Source organism: Alligator mississippiensis, chromosome 16 (assembly GCF_030867095.1).
Source record: "Alligator mississippiensis isolate rAllMis1 chromosome 16, rAllMis1, whole genome shotgun sequence".
Lineage (NCBI taxonomy): Eukaryota > Metazoa > Chordata > Crocodylia > Alligatoridae > Alligator > Alligator mississippiensis.
Genome location: NC_081839.1, coordinates 26785625 through 26812605, shown reverse-complemented (window position 1 = coordinate 26812605; position 26981 = coordinate 26785625). Strand labels below are relative to the sequence as shown.

Below are 26981 nucleotides of genomic sequence, written 5' to 3'. Positions count from 1 at the left end.
GGGCTAGGCTGTGCCCCATGCCCAGCTGTGGATGCAAAAGCCTAGCTACCTCTGCAGTGCAGACACACCCGCAGTGTTGGAGCAAGTGTTTCTGGAGGCAGGGTGGACACTACAATATGAAGTAATGATTATCTGTTTCCTCCACCCACCCCACTGTACAATTACTAATTAATAATAACACTTCTAGCACACGGATAGCACATACCATCTTCAAAGCACTTTGCAGATGTTAACTAATTAATCCTCATCACCCCCCTGTGAAGTAGGTGAAGATTATTATCTCCATCTCACAGATGTTAAATTGATTTGCAGAGAGGTCAAGTGACTTGGCCAATACTACAGAGGGAGTCAAAGCAGGAATGTAGAGCAGAACTCCAGGGGGTCTGGCTAACCAGGCCACACTCAGGCCAAACTTCTCCTGAATGAACATTAGTGAGCATGGGCAATTATATCCGCAGGTTCAAATCTTCCTACCCTCCCAGCACAGCAAAAATGCAGCGTATTCATCACCCTAGACAACGCGGTCACAACTTGTTGCCATGGAAATGATGGCGCTGTGGCGCATTTTATCCTGTTGGGCCAAGTCAGTGGTAATGAGCAAATTATACATCAATGACTGCAAAGGAGTCCAGGTGAATGTAAGGCAGATAAGGTGCCGCTTCTCAATATGCACTGATGCAATTACATCCATGTAGTGCTGTAAGTGCCCGGGGCTTTCACTAGGCTGCTTTTAAAGGCACACACATGGATTGCAAACTCTCTGGGACAGGGAACAGCTGTCTTTGTTCAGTGCCTAGTACAAGAGGATGCCAGGCCATGGCTGGGACACAGGCTCTATTGCAACACAAGTGATGAACAAGAAGACTGAGAACAGAAGTGGTAGCTAAGACATTGTAACCCTTTAAAGGTCTAGTCAGATCAGGCAGGAGCTACATTAACAAGTCTCACAGCCTATATTTCTCCATAATGGTCAGTGTTGCCAATTTCTTATTTATGCTCGAGTTTGAACAACAGGATTTAAATCCTCATCTATATAATCTAGATGAGCTGCCTTGTCACAAAGTGAGGCTCAGTCATATTTACTAGCTGGTTGTGATCAATGCCAGGTTCCTGCAAGGATGATCACAATCAGCTAGCACTAATCTCATTTACTAGCTGGTTCTGATCAATGCCAGGGGCCTGCAAGGATCATCGCAATCAGCTAGCTCTAATCTCACAGTCTTCATCTGCACTAACACCCCAAAGAGAGGTAAGACATCTTTTGGACTCATCCCTGTATCCATTCTTTCTTTCCTGCTCCACCCAAAGGTCAGATTTGGGGGCAAAATGAAGCAGTGGCATTAGCCCAGGCTCTAACCATTGAGGAGCTGCCCTTCCAAGCAGTCTGAGGGAATCATAACATTACTGCCCTTAACTTGTGAAACACTCAACAGCGATGACTTCTCAGCTGTCATCAATAGAGGGAAGAGATCATCCTGCATTGAAATGAAAGGGCAGCCTGGGCTTCTCTCTCTGGAGCTCTTGGTCCAGAATATCTGTAGACTCTAGCTGTGCCTACATCAGATGGGTTTGCTGGCATAACTATGTCAGCCAGAGGTGTGGAAAGATTGTGCACCACAGCCAATGTATGGGGAAAAAAAATACACCCAACCCTTGAGTTGAGGCAGCTCTGCTGGCAGGTGGTTTACGGCAGCAAGCTTTTGCCTTTGGAGGGAGCTGGTGTCAGTTTGGCAAGAGCTATCCCAGGTATCACTAAGCCATGCCTACAGCTGGGGGCTTTGCCGCCATAGCTCTGCGGCCCAAGTCAGAATGGCTGCAGCTCCATGGAGCAGACCGGGCCTCAGGCAGAAGTGAATGGCTTTCACTCTAGCCGCGGTCTAGAGACGTTTGCTTCCAGTACATAGAAACAAAGGGTTAGATTTTGCAATGCAAGATGGAGGTTGCTACCAAAAAGCACTGACTCATGAAATCCTGCCTTAAATGAACCCAAGCCTGGGAGGAGGGAATGGCAAAGACATCTGAGTGATTCATGCCTGGTAATGAGCCTTTAACTACCAGCCCTTCTCACGGGGAGAATTAGCTGAGGTTAATTAGACATCCGCATCAGTACAGGAGAGACAGCCATTTTGACCGACTCCCAATCTGTACCCTCCTGGTAGGTCACGAGGCCTGTTGTTGAACCCCTGGCCTCGCAGCGTTCCTCACCTTTCTGGGGACAGCCCAAGCCCTGACATTCGTTACAAACCCATTAAAGCCATCTAACGAGCGCGCGGGTGGCCTCTCTCGCTCTCCCTGCGGTGAGTGACGTTGAGAGTAAACTGGTCCGACACTAGTGAAAGAGATGCAAGTCACGCTTGCATTCGTCCTGCTCCACCCCCATGCCCCAGCACCATAGGAAAAGGCTGTGTGAAGAATCCCAAGTGCCAAGCCAGGGCCCCGTTCTGTCGCATACTAAACAGCTCTGTTGTAGGAATTGCTTATTCGGGGAGAAAGCAAAAAGCTGCTTTCGATGATCTTGTTTACCTGCGTGCAGGTTCACCATGAAGCTACGTCAGGCAGTTAGCATACAAGGGAGCAAGCCCGGCGTTCCTCCTACCGCAGAGGAGGGGATAAAACTAGGCGGAGAAGCCAGGTCTCCTAACCTTGTGGAAGAGATGCAATGAAAGATCAGCAAGAGGGAGAGGGAAAGAGAGAAAGACAGGAGGAAAGAGCAAGAGGGCAACAAAGAAAAGGAGACAGCAACAAAGAGGACAGATAACAAACAAAGAGGAGCAAAGACAGCAGCAAAGAAAGTGTGACGCAGACACAGGCACAAATGCCATCGGGTTGACCATGATACGCAAATGATAGACAGACAGAGATAAAGCAAAGAAAAGAGCAACAAAGAAAGAGCCAGCAAAAGAGGCCTACAGTTTGTTTCATGAAAAGCGTGGTTTTAACTTCTCAGCTGTGAGTTCTTATCTCAAAAACACTCTCCTTGAATCAATTTGATTCAATCTCTCCCACCTGTCCATACCTCGGTGCTGCATGAGTACAAGATACGATCTGAATTCATCCTCTCCCTCTTGTCTTTGGAAAGGATCCAGTCTGCCTCAGATGTGAAAGATTCAAGTATGCTGGACCAAATTCATCCCTGGTATAGCTCCATCACTGCCGAAGGAGTTCCAACTGCAATGCGTTTTGCTTTGCGTGGCTCTGAATCATTTCCGCACCGGAACTTTATCTGGTGTGAACTGGGAGGAAGGCAGAATAGACCAGGGCTTGGGTGCTGTCGCTTCATAAGGTCCATCTGGTCTCTTTATTACACAAGCTCCTTGACGCTGGGCTGTGTTTTCTATTCCTCACGTTTTCAGAGTCTGGAATGACCAAAGCCTGTTTTCCACCAAAGCCTCTCGATGCTGCTTTAACCTTGTTCACAATTATGATAACCAGTGGCTTTGATCATCTTCTCAGGTTGTTCATTACGCATGCTCATTGTTCTCCGAGTGGCAAGTCTTTCCTTATGGTTATGGTTACATGTCAGGAGGGAGTTCCCTGAATAGGAGCTGCCCTAGCAGGCACTAACAACATGGGAGTTGCAGTCAACTACAGGCAGCAAGCCAGGAATGATTTAGGTAAGTCAAAGCTTGGGAAGAATGTGAGGGAAGTTGCTACTCGGTGTCTATGTGAAGCTAGCTGAAGAGGTAAAGACAAGTACATTTATAATACCTGGATCTAGGCGCTTAGATACTCCAGTGACAAGCCTGGTATAAAGACACAGAGGGAAAGTTGATGGATGGGGGTGACTCTCTCATATCCCCATCCCAGAGCTTGGCCAAGACTGCAGCATATGATGTGAAAGAGCCGTTCGAAGCTTGGTGCAGATAAAGTACTTCTTGGGCATGCACTTGGGTAACTGCAGAGTGTCCCTGGATGCCCAAGGGGTGCACTCGGTCATCCCTGCTCCACGAAGCTTTGCCTTAGTTCCCACATGCATGAAATTTATACTCCTGAGCTAAAAAACACAACCAAGGGCTGGGGTTGTGTTGTGGGATGTGAAAACCACTTCACCTGCAGCAACTGCAACAGTGAAGGCTTTTCTGGGGAGCCCACAGTGCCACCCCTTTCCTGACAGCTGTTTCTTATAGTAGATGTTTCAAAGTCTTGCAATCATTAGTGCCATCAGTGCAATAGGGCTCATTCCCCGCCATAGCAGCATGTGAGATTCAGGGAGCCGGGCTTCCCGACTGCCTCCCGTCTCAGCCTGGGGAGGGAGGTCTTCTCCACAACAAGAGGTGTCGACTACAGGATTCTCGCCCCCACTGCACAGATACCAATGCTAAGGTAAGGGTCCATCAGGACACCTGTCCTTGAAGTGGCATGTATGGACCGTATTATACATCAGGGTGGTCAGGGAAGAGGTGGGGATCTTGGGCTCTGCTCCAGCTTAGGCAGGATGCCAGGAACAACCGACGTGTTCAGTTCTTTTCCATTTCTCTTCATAAGCAGCCCCGAGACCTTGGAGCCTGAGCAGCTAGACAGGCAGGGCTTGGCTCTTCCCCTGCTTTCACAACTACTCTCACAATACGGGCTCCACCGGGGCTGCCTCAGATTGAAATCAGGGCAAGTGAAAGGGGAAGGAGGCCTGAAAGGGGACAATTATTCTTATTCCCAGGTGAACCAAAAGGGCTTACACCATCAAAAGGAAATTAATTGGGCAGAGTTCAGAGCTTGGAACAAAACTGATGCAGCGAGGAAATGAAAGGGGAAGTGAAGGTGCCGTGGGCCAGCAGGCTCCATTATCTGCACGGCGCACACCTTGCTGGAGCCACTCGTGGGCTGTGTGCCTCTGCCCTTGGGACTGTGCCGGGGCCGCGTGCTGAGCAAAGCGCTCCTCCTTGGCACCGCTCGGTCTCCCACAGCTGCGTGAGATCTCGACACTTCCCCTTTCCACCTAAGCCGCACAGCCAGGCAACTCCAGCAAGCAGGTAATTAACCATCAAACAATGGCAGGGATTTGCAGATTAGCACCGGGGAAGGAGTGGGAAAACTCATTTACACCAGACAAAGGGGGAGGGGGTGATTACTTGCTGCGGCGACAATAGGAGAAATCAAACCTGGCCACGACAAATGATAAAGGGATGTGGGCGTGCGAATATCCCCCAGGTTTCTTTTCAAGCACTAAAACTTCACCGTTTTCTATCATCCTAATTCTCGGGTCTAAGTGAGATTAAACTCTAGCTGGCATGATGCTGCCTTCACCCAGTTCATTTCCAGCGCAGAGATAAGGCCAACTTTCCTTAATGCATCTTAGGAGACAGTGGGAATGTTTTGCAAACATGCAGTGGAGCCGGCTTATTACAAATACAAATACAGCTTTCCAGGCGCAGCCCTTCTCCCTCCCCTCGCTCTTTTAAAGTTGAGAACGCAGAGAACAGTTGTGCTTCTAGGACTTTTCAAGCATCCTCCGAGGACTGGGGTAACGATGTGGCTGCAGCTGGGCTGCAAGAAGGGCCCGAGGTGGGTTTGAGCTCCTCAGGCCAAGCTGCTGCATTTCAAGGGACGCAGCAAGCAAAGGAGCAGGCAGGACACACAAGCACTTGTTAATTAGGCCAGAGCGGGGAACCTGAAGATGAAAGGAAGGAAAGCTGTTGTGTTCCAGAGGCTAATGGGCTCTGTGTGAAGTCTTCTTCAGAGCTCAGACTGCCACGCAGGGTTGCCTTTTCTTTGTAGATGGGAGCTCGTGCTTTTGCAAATGAGGCAATCCCTACATTTCGGTGGGGAATTACTTTCAAGGCATGTGCGGCAGCTTGGTATTCATCTTCCTCACCCGGAAATCCCTCTCTACCCAGAGTCTGACTCAGACTCTCTAAAGCATTGACTGGAGACCAGGAGATGAAGCCTCTTGCTTTGCCGCTACTTCAGTTGTTTGATATGGCCTATCTCTACATGGCAGAACTCGCCCTAACAGAAACCAGTATGGGACAAGGGCAATCTGCAGAGACCTGTCCCAAACACAGCAAGTCAGCTGGGGATGAAGCAGCCTCTCCTTGAATGGCTCGTTTCAGGACTGGCCGTGAAAATTCAACACCGATCCTGCGGTTTCGTCACAGTGGCGCTCCACTGGTAGAGGTGACAGACCCGATGAGCCAGGGGAACGGGAATGGAGCAGGGCTAAACTCAATTCCCACACTCCTGCTGAAGCTGCTGAGAGCCGCCGGTGCTGGGCACCCCTGAAATCAGACTCAAAATCTTCAGCACTGGTCTTGCAGCCTCCAGCCCTGCCCAGTGACAATGATGGCCACCCTTTCTTCACATGGTCACTTATTTTATTTTACATTTTGGATGCCTAGTATGAGACACAATGGGCCAGAGCATCAAAACTGCTGAGCAACTAGGGTTACCAGCCCTCTAGGATTGCCCTGGAGTCTCCAAAAATTAGATATAAATCTCCAGGTGACTGCTGAGAGTCACCAGGGAGATAAATGATAGGGCATTTGTTAAAATAAATATTACATGTTGAACCTGATTTATACAGTAGTCCCGTGCATCTTTTAAATGTAATAGTAATGTGCATTTGCCTTTCTGACGTGAAGTCTATGCACCGTAATCCATAACCGGTAGACGCAAGCATGTGGGCACGTTCGCGTTGTGTGTCGCGGGCATGTTGATGTTCTGAAAATTTCCTGGAATAGGTTCAAACAGTTGGCAACCCAATGAGCAACACCTGCAACTTCAGCTGAGCCAGTCAGAATGGCACATGCTCACCCGCCAAAAATCAGGGGCAGGGTGTGCCATGCTGAGCGCACCAAAACAGAGGCACTACAGCCAAAGCCACTTTTGGGAATGGGGCCATAAGACATAGACTAGTCTGGGTGACAGGGCTTTGGTGTCCCTGGGTGTTAATGAGAACCTAGCTGGCTTTCCCAGCAGAGGTCCAGGACTCAAAGGCTAGGGAGATTGAACTATCGTTTCCTATTCAGAGCCACTCCCTCTAGGTAAAGGTGATGGGCAAAGGAAGGCTTGCACAGCTGCTGCTCCTGGATAAGAAGCAGTGTCCCTTCTGTGTTCCCACGTGGAGATTTCAAGGATAAGAGTTTCAAAAACTGACCTGTAATGGATGGTCAAGGGAACTGGGTTTCTTTACCAAAAACGATGATGAAGGGATGATACTATAACAGTCCTCTAGAGTACAAAACAGTGACCCACTCCTCTCCCCGGCCACTGGGGAGAGGAGAAGGAAAAAAACCCCCAACGTCTTCATTGCAACAAAAATGGTTTAGGTTAGATGATTTGGAGCGCTCTCCTTAATGGTAAGGGAGCTGGCTGCATCAGGAACTGGTGGGGTCTCCTCCTCCACCGGAGGTTTTCAAGAACAGGTTGGACAAACAGCTGTCAGGGCTGGTCTCACTGCACTTGCTCCTGACTCAGTGCTGGGGATGGATGGGCTGAGGAGCCCTGTGGTCCCTTGTGGTGTTGTGATTCTAGGAGTCTACTGGCAAGTCAAACAGTATGTGACTGTCATCCCCCAAACTTTTGTCTTCCTTGACTATTTGTAGCAGGCTCCAGTTCTGAACACACTGGGGAACATCCCCTAGCTTCCATCTCAGGGCAGCTTCCATCTTCCCCTTTCTCCCCACTGTCTGTCCTTCCACCTGAATCCTTTCAAAGCTTTTCTTCCCTGTGCCAGCTGTCAGCAAATACAGGCAAAAGCCCTGCCTCATATCCCTTCCCATTGCAATACCCCAGAGGTCTCCCAGCAAGCAAGATGCTCTGCGTTGGGTTATCCAGCTTGGGTAACTCAGTCATACGGCGACAAGACATATCAACCCTAGAGAACACAAGGCCAGGGAGCATAATGGCAGCTTCTTGTTTTCGGCTCTGAATCTCTGGCCCCTTGACCACATGTGTCTGTCACAAAGGCTCCATACAGGAGGAAGAGGAGGAGCAGGAGGAGGAGGAAGGAAGCTAGCATCTGTGTGGAAAGATGGTGGGATCAGTCCCCTTGAAGGCTGGTCCCTTTGGAGAACGTAGCCTGCCCCAGGGCAGAGTTTAATTGCTTCTCGAGCGGAGCTGGTTCTTTTACCTCCAGAATTTTGCCCAAAGGCCGTTTCTTTCCAGGGGGAGGAAGAGGAGCATGCAATCTGTTCTGAATTCTGCTCTTTTGTTTCTTCCTGCCTTTGACCTTCTCTCAGGGCCTCCTGGCCCCGTTATTTACTGCAGGCTGCTACCTTAACTGGCGCTGTTTAAAACAGGAGTCATTTCCACGTGGTTCCCGTCAGCAATGGCACCTTGTTCGCTCCCAGAGATGAGGCTCCCTTGGTTTGGAAACACATCACACAGAGAGCAGCAGAGTCTGAAGAAGAACAGAACAAGGGCTGGAAGGGACAGAGTCGGCCACTGCTGGCAGAAGGGGAGGTTTTCAGGGCTTGATGCTACAGGGAGTCACGCAGGTTGAAATGGAGGAAGGTTACAGATGGAGAAAGCGGCTCGGATGTTATAAGCATTCGCTGGAATCGCCCTCCTGAGCCCATAATGAGCCGCGCTGGAAGCAGCTTAAGCAACTGTTCCTTAGGATGATTTGCTTCATTTCCAGAAGCACCCACCAGAAACTACAGTGACAAAACAGAGTGACGGGAAGGGAGCCTGGGGCACAATGGAGCCCCAGCCCCACGCCTGCCTTCCTGTCGGACCCTGCCAGGAAAACTGCAGAGAAAGACACGAGACACGCGTTCTGCAGCTGGAGCAGCACTACCTCTTCCCCCGGCCATGCAGCCACCTGCTCACCAGGACGGTTTTCATGCTGGGGCCTGTTTGCTATTAGTGGTGAAACAATTCTCTGCCTGTACAAATGTACCCATTTCACTTTCATGCAAACCCTTGGCTTGGGAGTAAGCTGCCTGGGTCACACAGGTGAACTATGGTGCTTTCATCGGGGCCGACATTTGGACCACAGAGACACAGCTTTGCAGGGGAGAGAAGCTGGCCTTTCAGGGGCACTCTTTGTCTTTATTTTGTTTAGAGAAGGAGCTTACACTGGTTTATAGGTTCAGAGAACAGACTTTCCCAAAGCAGGTACGTTTCTCCTGGCATCCTGGCCACATCCCAGTCCAGATCAGTATGGTTTGCCTCCCTTTAGGAGGATGCAGTATTCTTCACTTCCTGCTCTAAACAACTATGCAGCATCACTACAAGCAAGGGCCTTGGGACATGCTGCGCTGTGACCTGCACAAATGTCGATGGGTGCTAGTGATGGGTGCTAGCGTTAGCTGGAGCTTGGAGCCATCCCACGTTCAGGCCAGCAGAGATCTGGAGGACTGACAGGTAAGAATCCACTCCCTCCCATTCCAGCGCAGCAGCTGCAGTGGTGATGGTGGGGCAGCTGGGCAGGCAGGTTAACCCTTCCCTGCCTGCTTCCCCAGGACAGACACTGCAGCAGCCACAAGAAAGTGGGAGGGGAGGGGTGGGCATGAACAGGGATCTGGGGTGCTGGGGTGGGTGGGCAGGGGGCCCAATCTGGGCCAGCAAGGGAGGGTGCTAGGTGGGGTATATTTACACTAACCTGTAGCCTAGGATGGCTGCACCCTAGTGTAACAAGAGCTGGTGGACAAGAGATAACCATGCTCTGGACTGGTGTCACTTGGATCTGCCTAATGAGTTCCTAAAACTAGTTTCAGGGGCTAAGGTGCAGACAATCCAGGGGTTAAGCACTCCAGGAACCGCCCAAAATTACCATGTAACAAGACCCTTAAACTGCTGCCCCTTTCCACCCTAAAAGTGGTTGTATTTTGATGGTAAGGTGGAAAATGCAAGGGCCCGCTCTGCAAGGTACTAGAAACCCTTGTCTCCAACCAACTTCACTGAGAACTGAGGATGGTCAGCATCTTATGGGGCTGTGCCCAGCACTTGCAAAGCATTCTGGGATTGGCTAGAGTGTTGTCACAAGGCTGCAGAGTATGTACGCAGTTCTTTAATGGTATAGCAAGAGAGGGAGAGGAAGGAGGGACCTGGGCCCTGATGCTACAGGGAATTTAGGTCAGGAAACTTGGCAGCTGAGTGAGAAGGGAGCCAATATAATGGTGCTGCATCACTTTGGTGCCCGATAGCAACTCCAGAACTTTCAGGCGATCGACTTCATCTTAAGAAACTCAGGAAGGTAATAGCAGATTGCAAGATAAACAGCAAGGAGCTGGGATGGCAATGCATCCGCTTTCCGTTTCACAGTTAATGGAGATGGAGAAAGTCCAGCTCTCTTTAGTCTGCTTGATTGCTATAAGAGGAAGAAGGGGTGGGAGAGAAAGGGCCCAGGTTTTTTTTTCCCCTCCCTTCTATTCATTAGGCTGTCAATAATGCTCAGCCCTGGCATATCGACAGCGGATTAGCTCACCCCGACTCTGTGTACAAGACCAATGCCTTTTTAACCCAGCTTGTTTCCAAATCAATATACCCATCAGCATTCGAAAATTAGCCCGAGATGAGATTCCAATACTCAGCCTGGTGTGTCATGCTAAGAGGGCTCTTGGCCAACTTGGAGAAAAAAGCTTGCTAGCAAGGGATTAGAAATTTTCCATTAATCCTCACCTAGGCCCTTTCAGCTAACCCTGCAATGTCTCAGAGACATCTCCCTATGCATACCCCCTCTGCCCAGCGCACACCCCCACAGCCACCTCCGGCACACACCCCACATGCCATCTCATCTGAAAGTATGCAAATACTAATGAAGATGTGTTACCACAGAGCGCAGAGGCACACACTAGTTAGGCCACACAACCTGAGGGGTAGATGGGCACGTGCTAGTGAGTACATATTGCCTAAAGAGCGTCCAGGCACCTGCTACTGCGCACTCTTTGCCAACCCAACTAACTTTTCAACCTGCTCAAGACCTTGCATGCATCCAGTTTCAACACACAAGCAGACATGAGTTGCTGCCATAACTACCAGCCTTCCTGCAGGTGCCCCCAGCACACATCAGGGGACACAGTCTACACGTATCCTATGGGCGTGCTTGCTTCTGCGCTTTCCCCAACACATCATTTGCTTCTTGATTCCCCTCCAGAGGGGCAGCATCCCCATGTTAACAGTGTTGGTGTCAGAATCAGGAGCTGCCTGATGACTGGCAAGAGCAAGCCGGACGCATGCCCCCGTGGAGGCCTGGACTTTGTCCAGCTCTGCTTGTCCTGCCTGCCCCTGGAGATCCTGCTCCATATTGGGGGTGTTAACAACTCTCGGTGCAACACTCGTAGCAGGTATTACCCAGATAGGCAGGAGCAGGGGGAGACCAGTAAACAACAAGCGGTCCGTAGATGTAGGAGGGACAATGCTGCTAATGGGGAAAATGGAGATTGAGACGGAGCTAAGTGCAGACAGGAACAAGGGGGTTGAGAACAAAGGACCTGAAGGCCACTGAGAGGAGGAGTTGTAAGGGAAGATGAGAGGAGGACACATAGGAGATGGCAGTAGGGAGGAATGGCACTAGGGCCCAATGAGCCATTGGAAAGCCTAGAAGGACGGTCTAGGCTGGGCCTTACCTTGCACAATGAGATGCACCCGTGACGTCTTGGGGTGGTTGTCCGTCTGCACAGAGCACGTGTAGGGGCCCTCGTCGAAGACATCCACGTTGTTTATCCGGATGCTGTACTGAGTCTTGGTGTTGGTCACCAGCTCCACCCGGGAATCCAGGCACCACTTGTCATTGCCAGCATACAGGATGCTGCTGCGATTCAGCCAGGCCACGCGGGTGACTCTGTTATCCACCACGCACCTAGGGAGACAGGGAGAGGCAATTCATCAGCCCACGCCCACCAGCAGCTCGGCTCTGCTCCCTCCCCTCACCCCCATTTTTTCTGACTATTTTTAGCTTTGTTGCAAGCAGCAGCTATGGAGCTCCTGTGATGCAAGTCTCTCTGGAGATCGTCAGGACTTTGCTTGCTCCATCTGAAACTCTGTCTGAGCCTCAGATCAGTCCCAGAGGCTTCCCGCAGAAACTCTCCATCCCCTCCGAGTCGCAGGGCCCAGGCCTTCTGCCAGATGCCTGCTTACCATTCCCACCACCTCTCTGAACCCCTCCGCTCACCCTGGATCTGCCACTCACTGCTTGCCTGCAATCCGGCTCAAGACTGCTAGGGACAGCCTGAAACCGCTGCCCAAACCTCAGCATAAACCCTTGTCTTTTGGGAAAGTTCAAATCTCATTTTTGGCTTCCCCAATGCCAAGTCGTTCTGGTTTATCCTCATCGACTCCCCTAATTCACACAGGGAGAAGGGCAGAGGGCAGCAAGGAAAACAGTTCTCACGCTGCTTTTGGAGGCAGGGAAGAAGTACGAGACAGTCGGGTCTCCACAACTAACCCACCCAATGGCCTGAGAAACATTACAACCCACCTCCAAGGAGACTCTCCAGCTCTGCCCTGTGAGCACCTCTCCCTTTCCCTTAGCCCAACACCATCCTCCAGGCTGTGTCATTTCCTGCTCCACCTCGCTTCCACACTAATATTAGTACATTTATTCAATGCTTTAATGCACACAGGCTGGACAATTCCTAAGGAACCTTCCAAGAGGAGTATTATGAGGGGAGAAAATGGAGACCTGCATTTATGAGTGGGGTTATACATTGTTGTGGCCCGTGATAGCAGGGCCCTGGCCCTAGTGACCCTGGAAGTCCCTTCCATTGCAGCCTCAGGTCCCTGACCACAAAGCCCAAGTCCTCTTTTTTCATGAGGATGCCCAAGTTGATGCCCAAAGGGACCAGGAGTGTTAATAAGGACACCCCTGACCCCCAACTGTTCACTTGAGAGTCCAACATGCAAGCCACTGAGCTAAGCCTGTGCTTCTTACAGTGCACATCCAATATCGCACCCCGAGAGCAGCTCAGCAAAGCCGTGCAAGATGCCAGAGATGGCGGATAATGTCCAAACATAAAGCTGCTCAGCTTAATATCCATTGTTTATATTCTCTCCCCAGTTGTGATGCAAATGAACTGCTGAGCCACCCAGTGAGAGAGCACCAGCTTTGCAGTCACCTCGCTGAACGCGGTGGACTTTATGGGCCATATGTCAGACCACCGTGGCACTGGTGTTACAGCAGTGACGGGTTTGCCTCCCAGGTGTGGTCTGTCAATGAGGCCTCACCACCCTGCATGTCCTTCAAGGGCTGTGCCCTTCCTCGGTGTCAGCATATTGTGGGCACTGCCACTATTTGAGCAATAATAAACAAAAATGACTTGGAAGCTGGCTCAAATCACGAATAAAAACCACACTTCTACCTACAGACACTCTTGTTCCATCTGTCTTCTCTCTCTCTCTTTTTTTTTTTTTCCTTTCTACCTCTATTGCGCTCCTTCATCCATCACAGAGCCCACTCCCAGGCTATATAAAGAATGAATTAATTCCGTTGTAAGGCAGCATGTGAATGAAGCCGCTTCAAAAAGGTGAGGGAAGCTCATCGCCACTCTAAATGGAACCAGCTTTCGAGTGTATTTGGAGAGAGCAAAACATGATTGATAGTGAAGAAAACAAAAGATCCCAAATGGCTTCAATGAGCAAACTGCAATTTTCAGCCAGTGTTGCTCAGGCTGCTGTCTCTCCAGGGGGCCTGGACCTGAGATGCAGTACTCCTGGGCTCCATTTCTGAATCTGCCACTGGCTGTGATGCTGGGCAAAGCGCTGCCCTGTGCACTGGTTTCCTCCTCCATAAATACATTTTTATCTCCACTATAAATGCATTCCTTATCACAGCACTTTATCCATAATACGTGCTTTCCCAGGGCATCTTCAGTGCATTTACCCCCACAGCCTCCATGGGAGGTGGAAAATGCTATTATTGCTTTCTTACAAGTCAAGAAGTGAGCCGCAGAGATGAAGTGGCTTGAGGTTTCACAGGAAGGCATGCAAAGGGCAGAACTGAAGCCAGATCTCCTACGTCCTAGGCTAGTACCCAGCTACTGGACCATGCATCCTCTTTGCTTTGAACATACTTAGATAAAGAAAGCAAACAAAGTAAGCATGTGTTATTATTGATGTTAAAAAAAATTGGCTTCAGGAGGGCCAGCGTCAGCTGTGCTTGATCCATGGTTAGGGACTGTAAGAGGCGCTCAGGAGTCACTCAAAATGGCTTTATGATATCACTCTTTCCTTTTAATGACTAATGTTTCATTGCAGCTATTACTGCCAGGGCCTGAAAGCCCTGCCTTGTATCCATGCCAAAGACTGCCCTCAGTGCATTCAGTTGTAAATGGGTGCCTGGCCACTTTGTCTGCAGAAAGCGTCAGGACAGGATGCTAGCTGCACTCCTGTGTACTGCTGGCTGTAGGCATTGTAGGCACCATTCTGACTGTATCAACCATTAGACCCTGGAGGACCTTTAACTTTTTCAACCATCATGAAGCTGCTGAGAGCCACAGCATGAAGATGCAGTATAAGAGCGGGGCTGGCTCTAGGGGTGCAGTTTTGGGTTTCACAGCTACATATGATGGGCACCAAGAAAAAGGTGCCTGTGCTCCTTACTTGTTGTCCTGGAGTGATAGTTCAGATAGGAACCAGGGGATGAGGATGAAGATGTGGCCTGAGCTTTCTGCCTGCAGCCTTCTGCAGTGCTTTGCCCCTTGGACCAATGAGCAGGTTTAGATAGTAATTAAAGCATCTCCTCCCCAACCCAGATCTTTGTGAAAAGCATCAGCTTGGAGATCCATGGAGAATAACAGAGCCAGACAGTGTGTAATCCAAGCGTTCCCTCCATCAAATGGGCACTAAAGTGCTTTTGAAAAGCAACGGGGCTCAGGCAATGCATGAAGCTACAGCGAAATAAGTGTTTTCGCCCTTCACAGCACCTGGTCACAATCTCCCCTTATCACATTGACATGCTCCTGTGTCCCCAGGATCGGCGTTCTTACAGGCTGTTATTTTTGTGTATTTTATTTAATTTCTTTCTTCTTAAAGCTCCAGAGGCAGAAAAAACCCCTGGAAGACAAGCAGTGGCTCACTACCTGTCTGGGGAAGAGGCATGACAGACTCTGGGCATCACAGAGCTGTTCCCTTCCACACTGGAGTCCCGAGCAAGAACAGCCCCAAGATGCAGATGGGTAAATGGTTCAAGGCGAGCAAGAACACTAGCTGGGTCCTGACCACAACATTGGGTAGAGGATCCTAACTAGGATTGGGCCCTCCCTATATATGCACCTCATCCTGTCCAAATCTTGAACAAAAGATGACTGTACCAAGAAGATTGCAGATGTTAGGATAGTGTTGCTCCCAGTTCCCTTCACTGATCCCTCTGCACTGCCAATTAGCACAAAAGGGTAAGAGTAACACCAACATGGTTTGAGGGTCACCTGCAAACATGCCCATCCCTCTGTCCATCTGACGGCACATAACCATTGAGCAAGGCCTAAGGTACGTTGCGTCCAACCTTGGCTAAGTGATTGCTCTCATGGTGCGACAGTGGCAGAGGGCCTCCCTCTTTCTCCACTTTGTGCCCACGTATGCAGCAGTCAAGCCCAGTGCCAGGCAGGATGGTCAGGGAGGGCATGCAAGGACTCTGCAGATAGACCTCCTGGGGGCATTGCTACCAGCTGAGACCTAATGCCAGCTGGAGCCCCAGAGCTCAGAGGGACCTGCCCAGGATCCCAGCCCAGCTCTGCTGTATATTTTTAGGGACAGAAGTCAGGTTTCCCCATGGCCAGGGCTCAGTTCCCTCTCCTGACACAGATTGCAGCTCACGATAGTCGAACGATCCAGTACTCTCCCTTCCCCTTCCCATCTGGTTCTTTTCCCTCTTCCAGTTGTTCCTGGTTTTATCAAGCGCATAGATGGGAACCCCTTCTCCCCACCGTGAAGGAAATGCTGACGGTCAAAGCAAGCTACATGCTTCGCATGCCTTTGGCTGCAGCAGCAAAAGCAGGTGGAAGATAAATCCCCAGCAAAGTCTGGAAACTTCCCCCTTCCTCTGGCAACATTCAAAACCCAGAGATGCTCCCCCTTGCTCACTTGTGCTCTCTTTGAAGCATCTCTCTCTCACTCTGTGATGTGCCAGGGAGGGAGAGGAGGGGATCCCCAGGGGGTCAGGAAACAGCACTTGCCTCAGAAAAGATGTAAAAATAATTAAGCACATACAAGGTAATTTTGTCTCTCAAGATCCTTAATCCTCGTTACATGGCAGCTCAGGAGGCAGGGCCTTCTCCTCCAGGAAGATGAAAAGCTTCCGCCTTCCAGCAAGGGGAGGCGATGCTTTTGGTCTCTCTCTGTTCCTTCAGATCCCGAGTCTCGGGTCTCAAGGCTTCCCTCGGAGAGGTGGGAGGTTGCTAACATGCTGCTGTCACAGCACCCTCCCTGCTCAGCAGCCGTGGTGTACCGCAGGCTGGCTCCGTTGCAACACCCCTCCACCATGGCGCAGGGAGGGGAGCTCCATCTGACTTCCTCTGTGCCTCAGTTTCCCCTCACCCCTCTCTGGGAGAGCTGGAAACTGACTCATTAGGTTATGGGCAGTGTACTGAGGCAGCTGCTCACCTGGCAGGGCAAGTAGCAGTCCACGGGGGAAGGAGAGGTGCTGTGGAAATGGAGAGACTGCAGCAGACGCTGGGTCTCCAGTCACTCTATGCTCAGCCTTCCCATACCGTGGTTCCTGCCTCCAGGCCCAGCAGGGATTTCAGAAAGTGCTGCTCAGAGGAGGGAAGTTCCCTCTCATGGAGCCACTTGCTCTTTTGAAATCCGAATTCAGTTTGTTTCCCAATAACCCCAAATATCCCCAAACTCTCTGGGCTCCTCTGCCAGAGAGCTGGACGGTGGGCGGGTCAGATGGCTTGGCCAAGGCCACAAAGAGAGTCAGTGGCAAGGCTGAGAACAGGACTCCGGAGTGCTGCCCTGTCATCCTGGCTGCTGTCAGCCCACGCAGCACGTAGTTACCCCTTGACATGTCCGGCGTGCCATGAAAAACCCAGGATGGTACCGGCCAGCACAGGCATGGCCTGGTGCCGTGGGTGATAAGAGATGAGGGGGTTGTCACCAGGGCCTCTGCAGATTCTCAAACCAGTTTCTTAAAACTGATCCAGGACATGAGAGGCCTGGTCTGGGCTCCAGATCCCGCTCACCTGAAAATCAACTTAGATAAATTAGCTGAGAAGGCAGCCAGCATTTCAGGGCAGGGGACTTTCCCCAGCACAGACCAGACTAGATCCTGCATGGAGAGAGTTGGCCCCATGTGCCCTAAGCTGTGGAAGAGGGGAGAGTTTCCAAGAGTAGGCTGGCAAGCCAGCTTCACCTTCCCAGGGCAGCACAGACCATCGCGCTATGAATAATCAGCTAAACTAGCCCATTGCTGGAGGCAGGAGTGTCGCGGCTCAGATTTATTCCTGTGATTATCACACTGTATTGTTATTTATTAGGATTAATTAAAGGCCAGGATGGGAGCTACTCGTTCCCATTCAAGCGCAGCCCCATTGACTTCACAGACTCCCCAACTGCTGCTGTGCGCTGCGAGAGTGATGTTCCCGATCGATCCCTGGGCAGAGCCGAGTGCTGGGGACACGGGCCAGACTGGCACCTTGAGAGACTGAGCACTCATCTGTGTATCCACAGAGCATGAGCAGGGACGTGACAAGTTTCCCGCGTATGTGGCTCTGCCAGCGCCCAGATGCCTCTTCCTATCTGAATTAACTATGCTACAGCTCCCTGCCGGCTTCAGCCTCAAAACTACCAAAGGAAAGAGCCTGGGAAGGAGAGCGCGAGGGACGGACAGACAGACAGATGACCACCCACATTACAATCCTCAAAGCTTGCCTCTTTTTGCAGTGCCGTACCAGCCAGGATGGGGCATCCAGTGTATATATAATGCACCATTAGTAATCTGTGGCAGGACAGTAATGCGCCAGCAGGTTTATGCAGGCATCTACAAAGCATGTTTAAGATGCCAGAGGTTATTTCATTAACTAGTCTGGTGAGACTCTGTTCATCATCATAATTTCCCTTGAAGGAGCTGAGCTAGAAGCCACCACGGCCCATATATCTACCAGAAACATATGGGGGGAGAAAAGGAGCAGAGCCCTAGACACAAATTAAATCGAGTTAGAAGCGTATATAGTTCATAGACCACAGAAGATGGGACCAGACCAAGTACAGGGGTCTCATCCTGACCCTTGGACTCCTGCTTCCTGCCCCACTATCACCTGCATCCTTGTTTCCCCCTGCACCGGCCCCTCTCTCCAGAATCTCTCGTCACGACTGAGGAGCGAGGCTGGGGAGTGGTGACAGCCAGTGTACGGGGCTGCAAAGCCAAGGGGTCTCCTGCAGAGCTGCATGCAGTAATTTTCAGCCTTCATGGCTCAGTTGACTTAGAAATGGAGACCCCAGAAACCCTTGGCTGCCTTTAGCCTAATAGGAGGAGCTTGACAGAGGAGGTAAGTCTTCCCCGCTAATAAATAACAAGCCTGGGTCCTAGCCATCACAGTCTGGTTTGTGGCTTCCCTTTGCTGTGCCAGGTGCATACAACACTTGCTGCCACCCCCCAGCTCACACACAGGCAACTGCAATCAGTCAGAAGAGGGGCTGTAGATGGCTTGCTGTTTCCACTCTACCTGTACTCTGTAATCTACATCTATAATGCAATTTGTGATGTACAGCCCTACTGGACACGTGTGCACACACGCCATACACACACAGAACCTGTATACTTAGACGCATGGTATGTGATTACTTCAGGCATGCACACGTGCACACAGTATACCTCTTGTTGGTGTGGGCACCTAGATGTTTAGGATTGTGAATCCAAAAAGATGACAAAGCCGGTAGGGAAACACAAATCGCCAGAGCGAGGGACTAACATTAGAGGGATGGGGGTGAGGAGGGGAATGCAACTAGGTTACAGAAAATACACACTACACGTACATATAAACCCACACTGCATATGCTGTGCACACGTACATACAACGAACATCACTGCTGCATGCATGCATACACAGAGTACGGGTATGTATACGCAGAAGGAGCCTGCACACTCGCTGTACAAATGTTCAGCACAAGCAACACACAATACAGGCTTTGTTCACATCCACATCTACACAAAATACAAGTGGTGCACACGTTTCTAACAATTATCCCGACACACTTTTAGCTTCTCTCATTCCTTGGAGTCTCAGACCAGCAGAGACTCGTCATGCCTCACGAAGGGTGACTGCACCCAAAAGCTTGCTAAGAACTTTTTTCCAACTACTCAGCTGGTCTAATAAAAGATATCACATCCACTCAAAGAACCTTGCCTGGATATGTCCTTAGACCAACTCGGCTCCTCCAGTCAAAAACCCAGTAACAATTATTCTGCTGCTTGTCTAAGTGCATTTGCAGCATATTCTGCTGCTCCTGGGACCAGGCAGGGACATAGCCTATGAAAAGGAAATCCCAAGATACTTCCTAGCTAGCAATAGCCAGGAAGCACAGCAGAAGCCCATGAAAACCCCTGATCTTCAAAGTTCTCCAGACTGCAGAGATTTGGAAAAATCCTCCTCTCCAGCGCCTCAGTCCTTTTCTCTGCCCCTCAGGATCCCCACATGCTTGAATTTCACACCTTGCTAATCAATACAGCGGCTAAGAGCCATTTATTTGATTGTCCAGACTATAATGTCTGGGCTTGGATGAACAAGGCCTGAGATCTCAACCACACGAGTCAAACAAAAGTTAGTGGACTGAGGAAGGGGGTGAAATTCAATGGTGTGTGTTATGCAGGTTGGACAGGATGATCTACTGGCCACTTCTGGCATTAAAAATCTATCATTCTAGGCACAGAGAAAGTCCTGATGGATGAACAATAAATCAAAGGCGGGAGACTCACAAGTTATCCCAGAGGGAAAGCTGCAGTGAGCAACAGAATGAAGTATCAGGGAAAAAGTAGTGAGAAAACAGAGTTGGTGCCTTTCTCCCTCTCCATTTCCCACTACCACCTCGCCCCAAAATCCCCGGGTCACTCTTGATGTACGCCCACATAAAGGAAGGACAATCAGGCTCAGCACACGCGTATCCTTCGTTCAAGGAGACATGAGTCACAGCGGAGGAAGAATGGGGGCTGTTCCTCCGCACTACTGACTGAAGCAGCAGGCTATCAGCCCTCTCTGGATGTCAGTCCTCACACGAGGGAGGCAGCTCGCTTACTACCTGGCACCTCTGATAAGCTTTGACTTTGGCTCTGTCACCAAGCAGTTTGGAGATCTGCTCTTGCTAACGGGAGCGAGGAGGAACTGATGCATCCCGTGGGCATGGGGCACCGGGGAGTCTTGTTACAGGGTGGAAGCAATCTCGGGTTTGGCCCCCTCGGTAGCAAACCCACAGGATGCTTGGCGCACCCCGACTGGGTCTGCACCTGCCGTCCTGGATCTCAGCCCCCAGCCACTGCAGCCCCCCACCCCCTTCGTCCTTGTCACGGACACAGAATTTGAGATGAAGCTGTAAAATTTGCTGACGGCCAGACTTGTCTGTGCAGCCCTCGAACAGACCCTGGCGTGATATATGATGCTGACCCTCGGGAGCTGGCACTGCCTCCGCGCAAAGGCAGAAAGAGACAGCCGAGCAGAGGCAAGAGGGGAAAAACAAAGAAAAGAGAATCTAGAGAAGAATGAAAAATGGGGCGAAGGGAGGAGATCGATAGAGAGCAGTGGGGTTAAAAGACTGCCTGGCAGGGGGGACCTGCCTCCTCTCTGCTGGAGCTGCTGGAACTCCAGCTGGAGCAGCAGGAGACCTGGCAGGTAGGGAGGGCACCCTGCAGACACAGCATCCACCTCAGACCTCCTCTTCTCTGCAGTCGGAGGGTTTCCAACACCGGCAGGGCTGGCACGGCACACTCCGATCAGCCAGTTCCCACTTCTGTTCAAATTCATACCGAGATACTCAGGCACCGAGAATAAAAGTCCTGAGTAGCTCCCTCTCCCCTCATCCTCACCCCCCTTCCTGCCCACGAGTCTGGAGGATGTGACCATATTTAACAAGCTTCACTCAAATGGGCCATTGCGGGGGGCATCAGCTGCCATTCAAGCCTGCTCTCTCTTCTGCTTCCCCCTCCTCTGCCAGCCGGATTGCTCTCCCTTTGTCCTTCCCTCCAGGCTGGAGGAGCAGAGAGGCGACATCCAGGAGGAGACACTTCCCTGATTGTTATTAATTGCACTGTGGCAGTGAGAAGGGAGAGAGTGGGAGTCAGGGCTCCTCGGTTTCATTCCTCATCCGGGGTGGGAGCTAGGACCAAAAATAAGGAACAGACTTCTGGGCCCTGTCCCCAGTCCTGAGAAAGCAGTGTGGCTTGGTGGGGGCCTGCGAGGCATAACTCTGAGACCCGATTACTGACTTTGCCACTGACTTGTGAGATGCCCTTGGGCAAACCACTTCATCTTTCCACCCCTTCCATTCCCCCCCGCCCCCCCCCCCCCGGTAAAACGAAGCTAAAATACTGTGAGCCTTTGTTCCACAGGGCATTGGGAGGGTGCATTAATGCCTGTTTGTAAAGTAAAAGCGTTACTCGGGTGAGAGTTTATCCATGCAAATGATTTGCATGAACTGCATCCATAATGTGGATCAAGCTCTCCAAGCCCCACCCTGCTCCGAGGGGTCCATTGCCTGGGACTCGAGGAGCTGCAAACAACTCCTGGCACGCAGCTCGTGACACATGCCACAGAAACGAGGGCAGAAAAGCAGAGAGAAAAAGGAGAAGGGAAAAAAAAACACAAGCTAAGAGCGTCAATGTTTCCTTCCAGCGTCGCCCTCCTAAGAGCCCCTCCGGATCCCAGAGCAGGGGGAGGTTATATGGGAGGCGTGGAGCCTGCAAACACCTCCCACCACTTCCTAAGCAGCAATGGCTTAGGGGGTGGCCTGAGAGGCACCCAGAGAGTTGAGTGGCTTGGAGTCCAGCCTGCACCCTGGGGAAGCATCAGCCTGTTTTGGGAATAGGTAGGAGGCCAGCTGCAGGCTCAGAGATGCTAAATGCCTCTTTCACGGGCACCCAGCAAGCCAGTGGCAGACCCCAGGGTAGAACCCAGGTCTCCTCGTGTGTAGGCCCAGGCTTTAACCTCTAGGCAATGCTCCCTCCTGCACAGCGAGTGGATGAATGGACCTGGCAGCTCTGGGACAGGCTAAAGGAGCAGGCCGAGAGCTCTTGCGAAGGGGACGCTCTCCCAGTGCCTTTAGTGGTGCCAGTGGTTGGTGCTTTCCTCCCACAAAAGCTTGCGAGCTGCTGCCCCCCACATACAGCTCCGGTATGTGTTGCAAAGGCCTGCAGATGTGGCAGCAAAGGCTGAGGCAGGTGGCTCTCAGGAACGCTTGCCCCCAGCGCTCGTCTCCCTCCAGCAGCAAGCGTGTGTGGGTGCGTGCACGTCACCAGGCATTAGGAGGCTAATTCCGGGTAGCTGTGTGACAGGCTCTGAAATTGGAGAATTTCTGAGCAGTCGGAGATTAAGTCCTTTCAAAAGGAGCCCTGGCTAAGGAGCTCACGCGTGCTAAACCCTCACGTCTGAGTCACGGGAAGCGAACGGCAAAGAAGACAGGTTCGGATGCGGCGGTCGGGGACTGCGAGGCTGGGCAGGTCTTTATCGCTCTGCAAGCCGCAGACTTGCAGCCCCTCCCCAAGCCCTGGACCACATCCCGGCTCCTCCTTGCCCTTCCACTTTCATGCCTAGAGTCTTTAATAACAGCAATGCTTTGGGCATTGACTGCATCTTCCTCCTGGGGATCTCAAAAGAGTTTTACAGAATATGACTGGATCTTCCATCAAGTATGGCATTATCTAAGCTGCACTGGAGCAGACCTGTTGGTGCATCTGACCCTGTTGGTGCATCTCATCCAGGATCCTTTCCCTGCAGGTGGCCATGGCCTGGATGACTGCAGGAGATCCCTGACTTTGCTCTAGGGTGTCCTCCTGAGGTGACCGACTGCAAGGCTTTCCAGAGAGGCTGCAGCTGTGTGTGGATACCTCCACTCAGGCCTGGGAGAGCTCCAGCTAGAGATGAGCTCCTGCTTTGAAGCATGAGCGTGAAAGGAACTTGTGCATTTTCTCCTTATCTCTGCTTAAATCATTTCTATTTCTGTAGTGCATGTAGGTTCCTCTCAGGATCCAGGCTCCGTTGTGCTGGAGGAGAAGCACCCGTCCAACAGAAGACAGTGCCTGCCCCAGGGCACAGCTAATGCAAATAACAGTCTTAATCAGAGAGCACTAGAGCCACACTCCAGGCCAGACCTGTACTGGCAGGCCCCTGCCTAGTACTAGCTACAGAGGCTTCAGGAGGAGGTTTGAGAAACCCTCCAAATGCAAATAAGGGGCAATCCAGCCCCAGGAAGTGTTCGGTTAAATCCCTAATAATCAGTCAGGTTTAAGCCAAGGGACATGAAGGGTAGTTTCCCTTTCAGCAGCTTTATTCACCATAGTCCATGGCATTGTTGTGGTGCAAATGTCCTTTCTGGCCTTGGCTTCCTCCCATGGCAGTCGCTGCTGCAGTCTAACTATGCTCTAGCCTAGCAGTGATGGTACGTGCCCCCTTCTGTCCTGAGCCTCTGGGAGCTGGGATGATGACACAGGGAAGAACAGAAGCTCCTCATCTCCCTTCCTTGGACCATCCCTAACGTTTCTCCTTTGGTTTGGGATTGTTCGCATTCGTATGCTAGAAATGGAAACAACCCCCTGCCCTCTCCTGCCTGCAGGGGTAGCAACCATGCCCTGTTTGGGGGATGAAGCAGGGGAAGAAGAAAGAGACCTTAAGTACCTCCACATCACTTACAGGGCCCAGGGCTGGGCCACTTGCTGCCAAACCTTCTCTGCCATGAAAGAGCCAAAGCAATTGATACTGAAATATTAGGAGCCAGCAAACTGGCTCAGGGAAACTGGGAACTATTAGCACTTGCTCTCCATGCCCTAGAGCGGTGCCATTAGGCAGGCGGCGTCAGGAGCTGGTCTGAGCTCTGCCAAGAGTCTGAGCTATTATACAAAGGGTATCTTAGTGTTCAATAGGTATTAATCCGGCATCCTTGAGTCCCAAAGGTCTGAGCTATATAGCTCTCGGTGCTACATAGATATTAAGCCAGGACCCCTCAGTGCCACGGTCGAGTCTACAGTATTCATCATACAAGCTCTCGGGGGGGGGGGGGGGCAGGGGCCATCTTTTTGTTCTTGGTTTGTCTCATACCTTGTACAGTGGACTGTGCTGCCTGCCCCAGCCTGTGACAAGGTGCAGCCACCGGCATTTCCTCCCCTCGGTCAGTCTAATGGGGAACGGTGGACACAGTCCCTCCACACTGCAGCTCCAGGAGTGAATGCTGCCTTCAGAGCTGAGCTCTCTCGCCTCTGGGCTGTGCCCCCTGGATTCACTCCATTTCTGCTTTGAGCAGCTGACACTAATAGCCCACGAGTAAAAGCAAAGCCACACCCCCCTACATGGGAAAGGAATGCATTGCAGCGGGCACAAAGCCTGGGGACCGCTGGGCTTAACAGCAGCATTAACAAATCTGGAAGGAAGTGATGCACTTAAGCTATTCCAGATGGACAATTATGGCTGCCACTGATGTTTTCTTTTAGCTCGAGGCATATAAATGGAATAGCAGGGAGTGCGGTGAGTCAGGGCTGACGTCCACGGGCCGAGCACGGAGAGGGGAAAGAGAAAGGGGCACTGCAGGTTAGGTGCAAGGGCATCAGTGCGTGCGTGCGTGCGTGCGTGCGTGCGTGCGCAGCAACCAAGTGCTGAGGGGCATTGAAGACCCCATGGGAACAGCAATGGGGCTATACAGACTGGGGGTGAGAAGCCTAGGAACACTTCACAGAGACCTGAAGGTTAGGGCCGAGGTGTGAGGTGATGGGTGGCAGATGCCTACGGGCAATGATTGCTTCTAGCTAATGCTGTCAGGCTATTTGTGTCTGCCAAGTGCTGTAGAAACAGGGTACAGCAAAAGGACAGCTCTGGCCCCAGGCAGCATACAGTTGGCTTGATGTCTTAGATCTCTGCTCTGCTCCTAATGACGCACCTTGGGATGCCACTGTGGGACTGGGACTAGATATTGCCTGGATCCTAAACCAACCTGCACAGACTTGGAGCGGGGAAAGGTACTGTACTCCCCAATGTCACTAATTACCAGATTGCCCAGCTCGTCTCCCCACAAGACCAAGAGGTCAGGGCCTGGGAAAGGGGCTGGATTATGCAGGGGGCCATAAAGGAAGCAAATCTCTGAGCTCAAGACCTCGTCGGGAGCCCCCAGAGCACCCTCGAGGGCTTCTTCAGATACACACAGAGCACAGAAGGCAGAGGCAACGCTGCACAGCTGCCTGGAGTTGTAGCTGTCAGACATGCGATATTCCAGGGGGGAATGGTCTCCCTGGGGATACAGAGCACAGCTTTTATTCTGGTCTCCAGTGGGACTCTTGGTCCCCCAAGGGGGGTGAAATAGCTCAGTTCAGGGCTGATAGGAATGCAGCCAGCCAGAGCATGCTCTGCTGGGTACATCTGTCTCCAAGACTGCTGTGTAATCTGCCCGTTTAGGATTGCTGGCCTGGAGAGTCTCATGGGGTCACAGCAACATCCCTGCTATCTCATTTCCAAGAGCCTCCATGGTCACATCTGCCCAGGGAGCCGCACCGGGCTTTGCATGCGAGTTACACAGTTCCATTATCACGTCGCCCAAGAGGCCGGGACTAAGCAGCCCGTGCAGCTGGCGGAGAGCGTGCAGACAAAGGGGGGAAGGAAAGGAATTGTCAGAGCTCTGCAATGCCAGCCCGTGGCATTGCAGAGAGCAGAGAGACATGGTGAGCTTGGATACAGCCAGGAGACCAGGGAGCGCACAGCTGAACACCGCCAGCTGGCCTCCCTCAGGGCTCTCTGCTGACGTGCACCAAGGTAGGCCTTCCCTATGACAGCCTATTACATCTTTGCCCTGCGCTCTACAGCTGGATTCGCTCCCCAGTCAGCTGGCAGAACAGCGCTCTGCCCATCTCTGTTGCTTTCTTCACAAGGACGGGTACCCTCCATCTCCCCCGAGCCCTGCTGCATGGCAGTGGGCTGTGATCTCTGCTCTGCGGGTGGCAGAACTGGGCTCTGGAAGGTCTTGCTCAAGGTCACATGGCTGGTGGGTGCTGGAGCCAGGGTCTTTCAGGCTCGGGCTTCAGCTGTTGGATTATACATCTGCTCATGGTCTCTTGACCCTGCCAGAAGGCAGGCAGGGCACTGGAGCATCGAGGACACAGGAGAGGTAGAGAGAGGAGACTGGAGGATGAGGTGAGAGCTGATGGAAGAAGACAATGAAGCAGAGATGAACAGAAGATGCACAGAGCATTGCCCACCCCGACACACTCTGAGACCCTTCCCCAGCTCCAGAGTGGCGCCCATGCAGGATTCAATGAGCGAGCCAGGGGTGGGGAGACCATCTCTCTCTGCCATCTCCCTCTTCCTCCCCCTCTCCCCTTGAGGACATCATCCTTAAAATATATTTCATTTCACAGCTGCATTATGGTACCACAAAATCCTGTGAATCCAATTTAAGAACAGATTACCTCCTCACTTACTTCATTTGAAGCAATTACATGTTAATTTTCATTGAGACCAGCCTAATGCATACCAATCTGATGCTGCAATCTCATTTGAATACTTGAGGGAATGCTCCTTGGGCTCTGGGCTCCAGAGGCTTGTATTTAAAGGGCCACTTCACGTTTCCTTTTCTTCCCCCCTGGTAATTCATGTTCTCTGCCCAGTGAGGATTTTCCATTCTCCCCATCAAGTATTTCACCCAGCTGGCGCCACTCGGGAGATTCCAAATGGAAATGCTGAAAATCTTTCATGGCAAATCTCCCTGAGCCTATTGCATGAGGCCTGGCACCCTTGTTTAGCCAGAATTGGGGAGACAGCATGGCTTAGCATCGGGCACTGGACTGAAAGTGGAAAACCTTAGCTCAATTCATGACCTGGCTTAGAACATAAGAATTGCCATTTACTGGATTGACCACAGGTCTATCTTGCCGAGTCTCCTGTGCCACTATAAGGGAGGCTTATAGTATTCAGTGATGGGCTGAG

The 26981-nt window shown here is 51.4% G+C and overlaps 1 protein-coding gene across 9 annotated transcripts in view; it reads right to left on the bottom strand.

Moving 5' to 3' along the window:
- The window catches only part of NTM (neurotrimin), a 735295-nt gene that overhangs the window by 106984 nt on the left and 601330 nt on the right, over positions 1-26981 (bottom strand). For all 9 annotated transcript variants that reach the window (XM_059719464.1, XM_059719465.1, XM_059719466.1 and 6 more), the window contains one exon: positions 11508-11740. In XM_059719464.1, coding sequence (XP_059575447.1) covers positions 11508-11740 — 233 coding nt within the window. The remainder of the gene's footprint in view (positions 1-11507; positions 11741-26981) is intronic.